This window comes from Motacilla alba, chromosome 2, assembly GCF_015832195.1.
Source record: "Motacilla alba alba isolate MOTALB_02 chromosome 2, Motacilla_alba_V1.0_pri, whole genome shotgun sequence".
Taxonomy (NCBI): domain Eukaryota; kingdom Metazoa; phylum Chordata; class Aves; order Passeriformes; family Motacillidae; genus Motacilla; species Motacilla alba.
In genome coordinates this window covers 127,252,058-127,268,262 of record NC_052017.1, presented here as the reverse complement: position 1 = coordinate 127,268,262, position 16,205 = coordinate 127,252,058, and the positions used below count along the sequence as shown (strand labels likewise).

General features: G+C 38.6%; 1 protein-coding gene across 8 annotated transcripts in view; it reads left to right on the top strand.

Annotated features, from left to right (window-relative positions):
- Positions 1 to 16,205, top strand: part of RUNX1T1 (RUNX1 partner transcriptional co-repressor 1) — a 115,938-nt gene that overhangs the window by 20,667 nt on the left and 79,066 nt on the right. For 4 of the 8 annotated variants that reach the window (XM_038162446.1, XM_038162463.1, XM_038162472.1 and 1 more), the window contains exon 2: positions 133 to 300. The exons of 3 other annotated variants lie outside the window; for them this stretch is intronic. In XM_038162446.1, coding sequence (XP_038018374.1) covers positions 213 to 300 — 88 coding nt within the window. In that variant the 5' untranslated portion in view covers positions 133 to 212. Of the gene's footprint in view, positions 1 to 132; positions 301 to 10,709; positions 15,523 to 16,205 lie in introns of those variants that run through there. One more of the 8 variants, XM_038162490.1, reaches the window with a different exon arrangement.

Genomic DNA, 16,205 nt, shown 5'->3' with positions numbered 1-16,205 from the left:
TACTTGGTTTAGAATAATGTTTCTGTCTTCCCTTTTTTTTAAAACTGCTATTATCATGTAAATGAAGGGGTGTGGTACTTCAAACTGGCTGTGATATGTGCTTTTTTTTTTTTTTTTTTTTCATTTGAAAAGATTGATCTCTGGGCTGGTGAACATAATATCTGTCCCAGTCAGAAAAGGAAAGAGGAAATTAGCAGAGCGATTGGTGGAGAATGATATCTGTCAAAAGAAACACTTGGAGAGCACTGAGTTTAGTGATAGGTGACTGCCGGAAAAAAGGGAACTTTGAATTTTGTCAAGGTAAGGAACAGAAAAATATTTGATTTTATAATGTGAATACCTTTTAGAAGTTATTCGTGTGTATATAATGACTGTACCTTGCCTTGGAAACTGTAATTGAAAAAGAAATCTTTCCCTTTAGCTCCAAAGAGTCTGCATAAATCAATGAAGGTGCTGTCCTCGGTTAATACAAGTGAGAAAAAAGTACTGCAATGCTAATAAAATACATCAGTCATGACTTTTCGAAAATCTTAAATACATATATGTGAAATTTTAAACTTTGGGGTTATTTTTTTGTTTTTAATGACATAGCTGCTCTTTATGTGTCACATCAGTATTACTAGGCTGGGTTGTGGAAATAGTGACTTTCAGTTTTCTGAACTGTGAATTGGAATAGTGTTTGCAACCAGGTTAAGAGATAGTTGTAATCACATTGGCAAAATGGTTGTAATTTAGTGATATCCTCTGGTAAATTCATTGCATCAAACTGGGAATCTGTGACAAATTTGATTGAGATGATAATGAGAATGGATATTTCTGCTTCTTGTGCGTAAAGATTTTTACCATACTAGAAAAGTAAATCTGCTGTTGCTGGACAGAATTTCTAGATAACCTATGACAGTCGTTCCTGTCTTTACTGTAACTACATTTTTTCTTCTAAAATGGTATGTGTCTGGATGGCAAGCAACTGCTAAACTGATTGTAAGTGCTTTCCAACACTTGGATAATATTCTTTCTCAGTGTTGGACCATACCACCTGACATAACTTTGATAGAGTATGGTACCAAAATAAGATGAATGGTGTCTGAATACTCTTGGCTTTGCCCTGGATAGTTTTAAAGGTAGCTCAGCCTTGATCATATTACTTGTTTTCCCACCTGTGACACCATGGCCCATGCTGCTCTGGGGTGTGGATAGATGGAGAACAGCTGAAAGAGCCAGTGGGAGCCTCTGTACATCACCTTGTGGCAAGGGCTAGGCCTGAGGTTTTCTGCACCAGTGTGAACATACTTTTAAAAAATTATATCCTAATAAAAATGAAGCTGCATTCTAATTTGAGTTCATAGCTCATTTAAAACAAATAAATGCTTTTGTGTGACCTTCATGTACTCAGGCAGCACTGGAAAAGAATGAATAATCTTAGCAGGGTTTCTTCCTATGTTTTGATTTTGCTTATTGAGCAGTGTATATAGCTTCTGACTAATTTCTCCTTTTTACTGTCTACAGTCTTGTTTTTCAAAGTGCAAATGTACCCTGTACAGGTGGCTGTTGGTTGCTTTCTTTTGCCATATGGATCTTCATAAATGATTTTAAAAATAAATAAATGTAAAAGTAAAGATGTCATGCCTGAAGCATGCAGTGCTGGCATACTAATGGGAAGTTTATTGTGGTTTATTGCTATCAGAGCATGTGCAAGATAATGGAAATTTTCTACAACTTGTGAGAAAGGCTCATTTTCTAATACCAATAATTTAAAGAAAGGGAATTAATATTACTAAAATTCACTTCATCTCTATAACGTCTAAAAAAACTGATCTGATGGTTGCTGAAGTATTCATAAAAGGGAGGAAACAGCACCTTATTCCTCCTGGTCACTGTTGTGCAGGTTGTCCTCTCTGTATTGTCTGGGTGCAGGCACATCTCTGCCATGGTGAAGTTGCTGTATACTGCATGATTCCCTTCCTTGTGCAGTTCTATCAGTTGTAGCCTTATATCTAAATAAACACATCTCGCTGTGACACCTCTTAGAGAGTTAACGATATTGTATAGTTTTCACCTTGGTAATGAAGAATTCAAAACTGCTTTGTAGCTCTTAGAGAGTGATCAGTGGTGGGTGGTTAACAGTTCTTAGATCTTTGTCCATTCCCATTTTGACATTTACTTGAATTGAGGTGACTGGGTAAGGTGTCTACATCTGGATGTATTTGTGACATGATCAAAAATTTTAGTCTTAAATGGCTAAGAAGCTCCACGTTTTCAATGATTTTTTGTTTTAAATTTCAATTTTAAATAATTAGAGATGAAGCAAACACTGAGCTTAACTTAATATGGACTTTGCTGTGCCCAAGAAGATTTGACTTGCTATTTGGAGCCTAAATGGAGTAAAAGGCAAAAAAAAAAAAAAAGGTGTTTTGAGTTTATTGCCTCCTTGAAGCAATGGCCTCTTGTAGCAATGACTACTTCTGCTGATGTGGCCCCTTTCAAGCATCCTCATCTTTGTTTTGCTATTGCAAAGTCATCTTCTCTTGGCTTGCTTTTTTATCTTCAAAACAATTGTTTGCTTACCAATGTATCTGAAGGAGTACAGTGAAAATAATAAAGTCCCCTTCAAACATACCACAGATGCAAAAGAGTATGCAACTGTATTGTAGAGAGTGAATTGTACTTCCAATCAGAATTTCATCTGTTCATGTGGTGCACACCTGTGGCTTGCTGGCATTGCTCTTGATTGGAGTGTGAGAGAGCTTAATGAAAAACAAAGCCAGGATGAGAAGGAGAGACTCCACAGCAAACATGGGTTACTTCACATTAGAAAGAAAGTGAAATTCAAAATACTGCTTTGGAGACAGCTCCCTGGTGTGTGGGCACATGTATGGGTGACCTGCAAAGGACACTGGTGCCCTGCTCGCTGCTATGTTGTAAATAAAGCATTTTTCTCTCTAGGTCAGGTTGATTTGGGCCAGTTCAGAGCATGGCTGATTTCTCCAGCTTGCTTTCTGAGCCAGTAAGAGTATCCTGGGCAAGAATCCAGCTTTTGAAGTACAAAGAAAATAACCCATAATCTATATAAAACGCTAGCGGATGGGGAAGGGAGGAAATTTACAGAGAATAAGTGAGTTTGAGAACAACTGTGTTAAAAGCAGAATGTAAGGGGAATGTGTGTGTTTGACATTAGTATTTATTTTAATTTGAAAATACAGTCTTTGAAACCTTTGAGGTGAGCAGAGGACAAGCTCTTGCAATATGATATATTTATTAGTAAACTGAAACCAAGTGCTCCAGTTCAAGTTCCTTTTTCAAAGTGATTTTTTCCCCCTTGAATTTGCAGAGTTTGGGTTCCCTCTCTGTGCCCTCCCTCCCTGCTCCCCCTCAGTGTAATGTGTCTCTGATAACGTTAATGGGCTTTGCCCCACATGGAGCAGCAAGTGTATTGTACCACTGCTCACTGATCCCAGGTCAGTGTGATGCGTGAAATCAATTTATTTGAATCTCTTTGCCTGTATAGGAATTTGGCAGCATGCCAGTTGTTTTCATTTAATGTTCTTTGTGTTGAACACAGACAAGCAGGCATGCTTTTGTACTCCTCTTTCTTCTGGGCTCTTCTCTTTTCAGCCAATATTCTATTCTGTGGATTTTTCATAAAGAAGCAAGAATGTGTTACCTTTTTAAAAAATATTTTTTGTTTAAATAGCCTTTAAAGAGCGTAGAAACTGGGTCAGTCACAGAGCAGTACTGTGTAGGGTTTTCTGCCAAGTATAGGTGGTAACACCTGCCCTTTCCCATTTCTGAAATTTGGGGAAAAAGAGAGAGAAAACACTGGCCTGTTTTTCTAATGCCTAGGTCTATGATTTATGTCTTCTTGTAAGACAAAGAATCTTCAATAATGCTTAAATCAGAATAATTTTATTTCTTAATGAGTGAATGTCTGGCTGTTGGCTGGACAAATTTGGAATATGTTTCAGGATCTTTTTGAGTAATGATCTTAAACTAAACATTAATTTGGGAATCCCTTGCCTCATCTTTCTGTCTGTTCATCCCCTCCCCCAATAATATTTTGAATGGCTGGCTGAAGAACAGCTACACCCAAGTACCCATTTCTTTCATTTTTTTTCTTCTTTTTTTTATGAGAAATCAAGGTGTGTGGAACAGAGCAAATAATGTAGCGCTTCGTAAACTGGGGGTGGGGGAGGGAGGGAATAGCAGCAGATATTTCCAGGAGGATTTGTTTTAGAGCCCGGTGTCGGGAGAGGCAGGAGCAGCAGGAGAAGGCTCTGCGGTGCTTGGGGCGGCTGGTGCGGAAGTTGATGTGCAGAACCGCGGAGCCGCGGCGCAGGGGTCAGACTCGTACGCATCAGCCCCGTTTCCTTGTTTAATTACCTGAAGAGCAAAACATCCAGGCTGGGAGTGTGTGAAAACCCAGTATCTCGATCAGCAGTTTGCTGCTCTGACATCCTGCGAGGCCAGCCCCGTCTGTCCGCAAACGTCAGGGCTGGTTCCTGACAGGGGGCTATCTCTGCCGGGCCTCGGTTCCTTCCATTCAGGAGGCATTGTGTGGAAGAGGGTTTGGTCAGGAATTTGAGGTTCCTGCCGGTTCTTCCAGCCCGGACAACCCTGTGACAGATAGGCATGATTTTTTTCTTTTAAAGAATAATAATAATAAAGAAAAAAATTGGCTCTTTTAGTCTTTCCCTTGTAATTCTGGCATTGGTGTAACACTGACTGAAACAAAACATTAACCCTTTTTCTTCTGAATTTGCGTCTTTTTTCTTCTATTTGATTTTCTTCTCTTGCTTGACCTCTTATTTTAAGAAATCAAAACAAATTATTCGAGGTGGATTTTGTTCTATGCAACAGTTATATTTTGAAAATGGTATTTATTTCATAGTTGTCATTTATATAATCATCATGCTTGACATATTAAGTTTCTCATTTTAAGCGTGCTTGGCAGCATTATTTTTCTTTGTCCCCTGGATTCAAACCAAGCTAGTGTTTGTTTCTGGCCCATTAAAACGGTAATGGCAGCTATCAGTGCTTCCATTCTCATTATCCATGTGATTTTCTCAGATGTTTAAAAGCCTGGTGTTCAGTTTTAAAGTGTTGGGATAGGGTCAGTTATAGTCCTTGGTCCTTATACCTGCTCTTTGTTGAGGTCACAGGCAGCGTTCAGGATTGGGTCCATACATAGATGGATAATGTTCCATTAGGATGTAAAGCTCCTCCCTATACCTGAAAGGTGCTGTATGTTTACATGGGCAAAGGACTTGAATAGGTGTTTGGTTGTTTTGGGGTTTGTTTGTTTATTTTGTTTTGGTTTTGGTTTGATTTTGTTTTTAATGTGTGTGTGTGTCTATGTGAAGAATTAAAGTATGTAAAAATTAAAGAATGATAACTGAAGAATATTACACTTATTTGTACAATATCAGTACTTGAGTTTATAACATAGTGGTGTTAAAAGTTGTACTAAGAGAACTTAAAATCACTGGGTACAAGTAGTAGAGGGAGGCAACATAATTAATAAGGGTTTCCAGCAGAAATGAATGTAGCATGTGATCATTGCCGTTTATTGTTGTGGGCAGAAGCTGGTCCAAGAAAGATACTTGTGGTTGCAGGAGCAGAGAAGGAGAGCTGGAAATTAACTAAGGTTTCATTTCCTTTCATGCTGAAGGCTTTTGGTCCAGTCTGTAGAGTTATGCCCACAGGCTCAGCATACATATTAATGTGGTAGAGATTTTGGGTGCTTCGTAGATGAGATTGAAATCTTTTGAGCGGTTAGTTAGATTTTCCCTGCTAATATTTAATTGGAAATTTGTAATACGTATGTCACGGCATACTTTTCTTCTTACATGCAAACATTGCAGGTAAGGATTTTGGGGACCCTTGAGTGAGGGAAGTAGCCTTCACTGTGCATATGTAGTCACAGACAGGAGTCAGCTACAGAGCAGGTGGACCAAAGAGTCATTGTCATCTATTGTGCCACTAATCCCCCATCTGAAAAGAATTTTTCAGGGGATGGTGCAACAAAAGAGCTTTAACAGTGTTATCAGATTGATAATTGTGATCTAATGAACTCTTAAATATGTACAATAATCCTTCACCTTTAGAATCAGGCCCCTGTCTTCAGTACAAAGTCCCTAGGTTACTCTGGTGTAAAGGTGCCTTTAAGTAAAAGTGGATTACTTAGACATGTAGTTTTAAATGCTGTCCTGTCATATTGTAAAGAAGCCATAATTTAAATAAGCATTGCTTGTATTTGTAGGATGAAAAAAAAAAAAAAAGATGGTTTATGCATTGTGGTCGGTCTCATGTTCTTGAATGGAACATGGCTTGTGTACAGGGTTTGTACATACATTTGAGGGAAATTATATGTCTCTATGAAAGCACTGTCTGTTTGTTGAACGTTTACATGTCATATAAGTTGTGTCCCTCTTTTCCAGTGTTTTAGTTACCTTCATTTTTTCATAATGCAATGAACTGTCCATGACCTCTAGCCAACCACTGCCTGCCTCAACCAGCAGTCCATTAAATGAAAAGTTCTCCATGGATGTGTGGTGACAACAACCACCACATTGTCTTTCCTCCTACCTATTGGTTGTCTAGAGCCTCTTTGAAAATAACAAATGGTAGCCTTTACACCAGGGTGGCCAGTCAAAAACTCCTTGGGATAATGGTTTTAAATCAGCATTCTCCTTAAAAGAATATTTATCTTGGCCATCTCTAAAAGCCTCTGCTGTGATAATCTTGCTTAAGGAAAGTTCATGCGGATAATAGTTCCCAAGATGGTTTGGGCTTTATTAAAACTGGCACCTTGCATTGTGCCCAAACATTTACTGCTTCTCTTTGCAGATATTCTCCTAGTGTAAAGTGGTGTAATTTGCTCTTGGTATGAAATTCCACTTCATAATCACTTCTGTATTTTTCTGCTTCTCTTCTGAATGGCTACAACGAAGCACCATGTGGAGTACAAAACCATTAGATAACGTGAAATTATACTTAGAGGCCTGTGTTCCTCAAGGCTCCTCCCAGTTCCTAAAGAAACAAAGATTTTTTATTTTAATTTTTCTTAGCTATGATGGGATTCATCTGGGTCAGACTAGACGCACGGAGATTAGAACAACACATGGTGCTTCCAGGGAGCTTGATGCTCTCCTTCAATAGCACTTAAAGTGAATACCATTCTGGCTCAGTTTCGTAATGGAAACCTAAATGGCACAGTGTTTTTCCCTCAGTGTTAAAGTGCTGATTGTTGCTATTCAATTTATGTGTTAATTTAGGGTAATATTTTACAGTAGTACTCACACCTTGGAATTCTGGAACTTCTTTTAGCTGTCAAGGTTGGTGGAGCTGGGAGAGGATAACTGTCCAAGCCAGCTGGAGCAGAGGCAGGTCATGTAGTGAGTTGGAGAAGAGAAATGTGAGGCAGAGTGAGAAGGTGGCCCCAGAGTCATGAATTTAGGAGTAGATCTGGTGCCAGAGAGAAAACAGAGGACAGTGATTGGAAAAGTGAGAGAAAAATGTGATGGAAGGTATAACTAAGGAAACAATGGAAAGAAAAAGATTTTACTAAAATCAGCACCTTCCTTTTGTCACTTACAAACCATAATGCCTTTCTATCGTCAAGGGTTGAATGAGTTTGTGTACTGATTCTGCTGTGTTTCCAGATGCTGAAATGCATTAGAGCAGTTCATTTGGTAATACTGCCTGGCATTTTAACAATTACAGGGTCTGCCAGTGGGTTGTCCTATTATAACTGTGAGAAAAATCATCCATGAAAGAACCACTGTTCTGTTTGGACTTAGTTCTCTTCATGTAAAAATCTGCCCCTCCTGCCTCTGTTCCGTTAGATCTCCTAATTCATCAGGGAAACAGAAAATACTTGATGATAAGGTGACTTTCTCACCTGGCTCTGGAAAGCAAATAATTTAAATGGAGAAATAATACTTAGCTGCCCTAGATGTGCTGAAATATTTATTTACAGTCCTCATTCACTTGCCCTCTTGAAATTACTCAGTAGTAGACAGATGTCATACCAAAATAAAGCATTAATAGTAAACACCAACATGCTCTCCAATGGCAGTGCTGTGATGTTATAGGCACTACTGTGTGTATAAAAACATAACCAGGCATGCAGAACGGCCAGACTTCCAGCCCATTACAGTGGAGTCCAGTGCAAAGGTTTTGATAACTGCTGTAAGACTAAGCTTTATTTTCTGAATACTTGTCAGTGTGTTTTACTAGCACAACCATATCCTTATATTGCTGGGAAAAAAATATATGTTGAATAATACAATACTTTAATTTCCCTTATATTTCCGATGACTGTTGTGGAGCTCATCAGGAACAATAGCTTTGTGTGAAGGCCCCATTGAACAAAATTTTTATACCTTTATAAATGTAGTAAATAAATACAAGTTGATCAATATATGACAAAAGGGCGAAGAAAGGAGGTCAATAGGTAAGAATATTTGCATATAAACCATTTTTGCCCTGTTGAAAATGGCAGTATGAGCATAAATAAATGTTTTGTAATGCTGTGTATTTGCTCCACCTGGTGGATTTTCCTGGAAGTGTTTTTAATCTTCTTAATGGGAAGTTGTCATTAATATAAAAGACATTTCTCAGAGTAAAGGCAACTTCTTTCTTTCTTTCTTTCTTTCTTTCTTTCTTTCTTTCTTTCTTTCTTTCTTTCTTTCTTTCTTTCTTTCTTTCTTTCTTTCTTTCTTTCTTTCTTTCTTTCTTTCTTTCTTTCTTTCTTTCATCTTTCTTTTCTTTCTTTCTTTCTTTCTTTCTTTCATCTTTCTTTTCTTTCTTTCTTTTCTTTCATTCTTTCTTTTTATCTTTCTTTCTTTCATTTTATTTTATTTTCTTTCTTTTATTCTCTTTCCCCTTCTCTCGTTTCTTTCTCTTAGCAATGGCATTGCAATAGGCAGATTTGTAGAAAGAAAGTATAATTTGATATTTGTCTTGGCCACACTTTGTCAGCACTGAGATCTCTATGAAAGTGTAGCATTCCAAATCCATTAGTAATTACAGTTTATTCTGGGGTTTATTTAGAGTATTCTTGGACTCATCTAGAGATTAGTAATTGCTGAGTCCAAGTCTGTGGCTTGTAGAGTTATATGTGATCAGTGAATGGGAGGATTTGCTATGACTTCCTCCCCCCCATCCCCAGTTCTGAGCCCCTCGATGAGAAGTAGCAGTGTATTGAAAAAGAGAGTTACTATGCTTAAGTGTTAGTGCTGTACATCAGCATAAAATCTGTCTGTCATTAAGCTAGCTTTGCAAACATTGTTTTCTTTGGAATTCTTAAGGACTCGGTTATGCTTTGATCATCTCATTGTTCTCCTTAGGTTATTTTTTTCCTTTAGAGTGTAATGGCTCCCTAACAGAAGGTGAAGTTTAGAAAATAGTGTCTCCATATGCAAGGGATTTGGAGACCTTTTTATTGTCTTTAAAAATGTCATTCATAGTCCTCATTAGCATTTATTGTTGCAAGCATACAAGCAGAAAATGTGAAATTGGTATGTCATGAATAGCTCCACAGAGCTCTAGAGCCCTGAAATTTTGCCTGCAGTGTGGTGTGGGGCAGGCATTGAGAGAAAGCTGGCCAGATGGCTGCCAGCACAGAGCAGAGCTGCAGGTTTTTGTCTCTGGTGCTGAGAGGAGGGAAAGTTCACTGGAGCATACGCTATCACCCCGTGCATTTTAACAAAACTAACTCGCCATCAGTCAAAACTGGGAGGTGGTGACATTGAAACAAAAGTTTTCAATATAATGTAACAATCCTTGTCAAATGAATAAAGTATGTTTAGTTAGTGTCACAAATATTGACATGTTACAGAGAAAAATGCAAGGCTCAAATTTATGGCTAGTGGTAGATATGCTTTCACACAAATATGCTCTACATTATCTTTATTATGAAGATCCTATACATTGAAAAGACATCAATTAGAGGTCAAAACTTGGGTTAATATACTACAGCAGGAGGAGTTTCCCTACCCATGTTAAATGAACAAACACCCTGAGCTTCAAGTCAAAAAGCAACTGATAGCTTGAAACACTTTTTTCCTTCACTGCCCCCCCTTCCTGCATGCCCTCCCCCTTTCCCCTTCTTTTTGTATCTTAAAATATGGCTATAGTTCAGCAGGAGCAGATATTCTCTTCCAGGCTTCTCCACGTCACACTGAATGTGTTTTTCTCTGTTAGTGAGACAGCATCATTGGTATTTTCTTTCAGAAATATTTTCAAATCAATATCAAATTTTCTAAAGTGCATGAGTGGTGTCTATGCACAGATGGTGTGGTAATTTTCTTTGAAGTCAAATGATGATAGAAATTAGCAGTCAATTCTAATTTACTTTACCCACATTTTAGAAAATATAGTATTTAATAAAAATGTGAGACAAAACTTGTTTAGCCTAGATCTAGTGAAAGGAATAGACCCCAAGACAGGTACACTTATATATATGAGTTTGTCCATGTGAGTGTTTTTACTGAAACATATATAGACAGCAAAAGAGCATGCATTCTTTAAGGCCTGAATGTCATCCCTCCCATTAATTTATTTAGTTTTTTATGGAACTGTTCTTTCATGTTAGGTCAAAATGTATATTTTCCTTGTTTTAAAACCTGAAATGCACCTGAAATGTCACTGGAATTTCTGTGTGTTCAACCAAAATTAATTTTGGGGGGGGGGTGGGTTTTGATCAAAAAGCAATAGGCTGTCTAGGTTGTTAAGTCTAATGCACTGTCAAGGCTGCCTTTTTTTAACAGATGACTTAAAATATCTTTGGAGCATTGTTGAAATATGGATATAACTTACAAGTTTTCTTAACTGAAAAGACATGAATGCTTTCTCAATTCCAATGAGTTTAATCCAGTACTCAAGGTAACATCATGAACAGTTTGTCTTAGAAAACAAGGAATATTTTCTTACCACCTTGGTGACTACCTTTCAACTGCTCAGTGTTTGATTTGTGTAGGTAATCTCAATTAGTCTATGTTTCACAGAGCAGTGTATATTTTAAATGTCTCATTTGTCTTTTTTCAGAAGTCCAGAAAGCCTTGCCAATAAGGAAATGCTTAGGGAAATGTTTAGTGTTATCTGGCAAATGTTTTGTGTTGCATGCATAAAGAGCTGCTGTTAACAGATAAGCACATATCTTACTGGAATATTTAAATTCCATTTCCACTGAAAGAATTGGAAGTTTATAGAGAAGTGCCTTTCTTGGGTAGATTTAGCCTTTTGTGGTAGTGCAGTAAAACCAAGGGAGGCCAGGCACAATGTAATGGAAAAAGTTGCACTGAGGGTCCCATTACAGGCTTAGGTGGGCTGCCATTGCACCAGGCAATCAGAGATACTTGGGCAGCAAGAAATTACTGAGCTTCTCCTGAAGGTGTTGCCTTTAGTGTACTGTGGTTGGACAGTCAACTGAACAAAGTTAAGAAAGCATCCAGAAGTGGTTGTCCCCTGTCCCCCGCATCAGCTCCACAGCTCACACATTAGGTGGGTTTGCCCTGTCAGTGGGATGCCTTAAGAAAACACTAATAGCTTCCAGCTGGGTGGAAAATCAAAACGTTTTGGGGCTGACAAAACTAGTAGATTTGAATTTGAAAGCCCAGCTAATGCCTCCATTTTTGTTTACCACTCGCCCATAAAAGATTATTTTCCAATATGTCAGCCTCATTTGGTGGCCAGTGGTCTGAAAGTGAAAGTGGAACAAGCAAGCGGGGAAATCTGGACATTAGTGAGTCCGCCCTTTCAAGCTGGTGTGCCACTTTGTGGAATGGCCTTCCCTGAGATTGGGGGGGTCCTAATGACCATTCATCAATGCTCGTTGACTGATCATTGAGTGCCTTCTCATTCAGTTTATCAAGTCTTGCACATAAAAAGTCAGAATAAGCATTATTCAGCTTTGTTAAAGCCAACTAGGAGTAAAATGCTCCATTTGAACCCATTTTGCCCTTGGTTTTTCACTTTGTTAATGCAGTCCTGCTTAAATGAGTGCTTTTATTGGGTCTGTTAGAATATCTGAAACTATTAATTCTCTTGTATTGAATAGCTGGTGGCAGGCCAGAGCAGATGGGGTAGAAAACTATTTGGTTGGGTGTATTGCTTTCAATTAGGATCAATGAGGTTTCAGCTCCTTTGAATTAACTCACTTAATACCCACTGTGTGAAGTCACAATGTATCACAACAGTCTGCTATAAGTAGAGCGGGAAGTTGAGAAGTCCTACAGAAAAGCTTTGAGTTAAATTCTTCCTTCACTGTTAATAGAGAGCTTTCATTAACTACAGATGTGTTTCAGTGGACTTCCAGTCCCTGTTATTAAGCTGGGTTTTGCACAAAAGGCAATCTCTGTACTTTTACATTATGGTCATTAGGAATTTCCCTTTTCCATCAGATCCATGTCTTGGCTACCTTATATCATCTGCTGCATAAAAATCTTTTTACTTCCCCTTCAAATACAAGACTATGGAGACTGGTTTGCCTCCTCTACCCATTTTCAAGCTAAGGACGCCTAGAGAGGAAGATTTAAAATTATTTTGTAAAGCATTTTGAGTGATGGTCAAAGAAGGAGCTGGTGTCCACCCAGGATGGTGTAATCTGATGTGCACCATAAAGAAACTGGCCCTAGATTGTCTTGTGGGTTTTTCATTCTCTTTGTATCCCGTTCATTTTGGCAGTACTTTGACTCTTGTGATGCAGCAGAACTGTTCTGTATTATAACCAGTGTCTTTCTTTCCTTGGTGGAGAATAAAACCATTTTACGGAAGAGGCTGTCCGCTTTTGCTTGGCCTGCTAAAATTTTAGACGTGGTGCAAAAACTTCTAGGGCAATCTTTAGGTGACTGTATTAGAAATGGGGGTGTGGAAAGCAAATAAATTTCCACAGATACTTCTTCAGGGAGGACTGCCAAATGGGTTGCAGCCTGCCTCAGTGTATTAAATAACGAGAGGGGAAAACTATTCATGCAGCTGGCTGCTTGAGAAAATGCTGAAGTAGACTCAGATGCACAGGCATTCTGTTAGCCCCTTCCATGAGCAGACTTCTAGGTGAGAATCTCCAGGGATCCAGGTTTTGTTGACGTGGATCAATTTAAGTGGCAATTACTGTAGTCAGATAACAGCTTAAAAAGGCTTTTTACACACAGAAAAAAAGATGCATAATCACGCAGCATATGGAAGTTCAATTTCGTGAGCCATGGTCTGTGGATTTACAATGTATTGATATTAAGACCTTCTTTTAAAGAGTGAATATTGTTCGGTATTATTAAAATGCGTCATAGCGTTGACACGTTACTTTCTACTCTGAAGCTGATTCAGGCTGCATCTATGTTGATGAAAGGTTGTATTTCCAACTGTGAAAATGTTTTTCCTTTCATGTAGAGTACAGTATTACAAAAGAAAAACAACATAGCAAATGCAATACTAACTGACTGGTTTTAAATAGTGCATCAAATAATAAAACCAAAAGGACAGTAAAGTTTTTAAAGGCCTTGTTGGCGTAGACTTCACTTGTCTCCATTACCCTTGCTTCTCTCCCTTTGCCCCTCTGCTTTTCCTCCTTTCATGAAAGTGGTCAGGAAAATGTTTTCATGTTTTGGTTTTCATGTTTCTCTTGGGCTCTCTGACACTCAGAAATCCATTATAGAGAACTTCATTACAATAGTTGTGATAGATGTCTGATGAAGATGAAGAAAAGACCTGTCTCAAGTAGTAGTAACACATTAGATTGTTAGTGCTGGGCTAACAGCCCAGGGGATTGTTAATTGGGGCAGGGGAGCTCCTTTTCTTCTTGATAGTCTTGGATTTGGCAGTTCTGTGTTTGGAATTTCTCTCCTATTTAAATGAAACCTAAGGGTACCACTTAGTTTGTGTTAAAAAGATATCATAGAAATATCAGTAAATTAAATGCTTAATTTTCTTTAAGTGAGAAATATTTATGAGTTCGGTCAGGACATTTAGGAGGGACTGTTACTTTCTGCTTAATTTTCCATGTGTGTCCTTTTCCTAAACAGATCTTTATCAGGCCCTGTGGCAGCTAGAGGAAGGAAGAGGAAGGCCTAAAAGCAGAGCTATTTCTTCATAATAGAGGCAGAAAATGGCATAATGCAAAATCGAGGGGTGCATAAATAAGTACACAAGGACAGACCTTACACTGAGAAGATCTGACTGAGAATTGTTGCCTTTCCATAAAGGTTTGAATGTATAATGCAAAGGCAAAGTCAGAACCGGGACCTACATGCTAGTTGCTGGAGAAATAGCTCGTTACTAAAGCACTTTGCAAGTGCTGAATGGGAAGAGAGTTTTAAAAAGGACAGTATTTTTTCTTGTGCCTAGAATTTTGTGCAAAGCTGTGTGCTACAGAAGGCATGTGAGTCAAGCGTATGCTTCTTCTAAGAGGCAAAGATGTTTTACAAAGGACTAAAGAGGGACTGCTGAGAAGAAAATAGCCAGCTTTAGATAAAGCACTATAACAAAGACTTGTAGTTTTATGTATCATGGTGTCCATTAAAGCTTAATAGGGAAGAGTGAATTGAACCTAGCCAGGCATACCTTATTCATGTGAAGAATAAACATTTAAGGGGTTCACAAAATCAGAAATTGGGAGGACATGATTGTTTAGCTTTTGAAAAAGCTTTACAGGGAAGATTTTGTTTTCATCCCCCATGGATCACTATGCAAGGTAAAGGAGAGTAAGCTGCAAATGTTTGGAACATATCAATGGAAGAATCCCAGGGGGTTAAAAGCACCATAGTAAAATGTAAGTGGTCTGCTTTCTAAGTGTGGTCTATTTTACACATACTACTGTGGATCTGGGAGAGGAAGTGATTTTGATACTCCGTTCCCTGCAGTAAAGGAGAATAATAATGATAGAAGTGTGGGAAGAGGGGGGGAGAGGAGGAATTCTCTTGTATATTCTTGTGCACGTTTTGAATTTCCAGCTAAATAAACAGGCATAGTCTTACAAAGAGCAAAATTATGGCTGTTAAAATAAAGAATTTTTTTTTCCACATTTGGAGGAGAGCTGATTCAAAGTGATGCTTTTTCTCTAATTGTTGTCAGCAGAGGAAAGGGTTAAGTTTAAGGAAAAAATGAATAATTCAGTGTTTGGCTTATCACTCTGCATTTTAGTTTCTATTCTTTGGTCATCTGGAACTTGGTGTGAAAGGTAGAGTAAAAGGAGTCAGCTGAGGGGAGCCGGGGTTGTGATAATTTGCACACACATCCCTGTCATTGTTCTGCCTGAAGAGACAGGGCTGGGTTCAAGGCCACATGTGCTCCTGTCATCATTCACATTTCTGCTCCAAGTGCAATACAGAGTGTCAGCTCTCCATCTGTCTTTGCCTGGCAAACGCACGCGCCCAGCATCCTGCCTCCAGCTACGCTGCCACAGCCAGTTCTGATGGCCCTCCTCGCTTCTCTCTGTTCATTCCAGAACAGGAGGCACTGAGCCCTAAATAAGCTTGCTTTTAGGAGAGAGCCATTTACAGTGTGGTATATTTTATCCAAGGATGCCTGGTGAGTCGAAATTATTGCAGCTCTTTCGGTTCTAAATGAGGAAACGCTAATCGTTTTTTTGATAGTACATTTTCCCTCTCTCTTTTTTTTCTTTTCTCTTTTAATATAGAGGGTGATTTGCAAGCTGATACGGGTACGGAGCGATCGCGGATGCTAATTCTGTTGTGTATGTGTTTGGGGGAGGGGAATTTGTGCAAGTGAACTGCTAGAGATGATACTTACAGCAGGACTGGATGTTTCAATGAAAAGGGATAGAAATTGCAGAAAGTCACCAGCTTTGTGGGTGCAGGTCTCTGCACGGGGGATCATTTTTAGCAAAGGGAAATACAGCTTCGGGCTGGCTTTCATGACTGTCAGCTGCACCTTGAATCTGCAAACATTTGATCGTGTGAGATCATTCACAGCATTTACCCATCAGCTGAAATTATCTCTGTGAAAAGCTGTTTATGTTGGAGAAGTGAGGGAGATTTATAAAACAGATTATTCCAGCCTTGTCCTAAATCGTAGTCCTTCACTGTCACCAGGCAAATCACCAAAATATGTTGATTCAAAATAAAACAATAAAAAAATCTGCTGAATTAAAGGAATTGCTGTGGAGCTGGGAGTTATAATAGGTCGGTTTCCTCAGGAAAATATTACCCTTGGATCTTACAATCACTTGTCTTATTGATAAGTGTTATTGC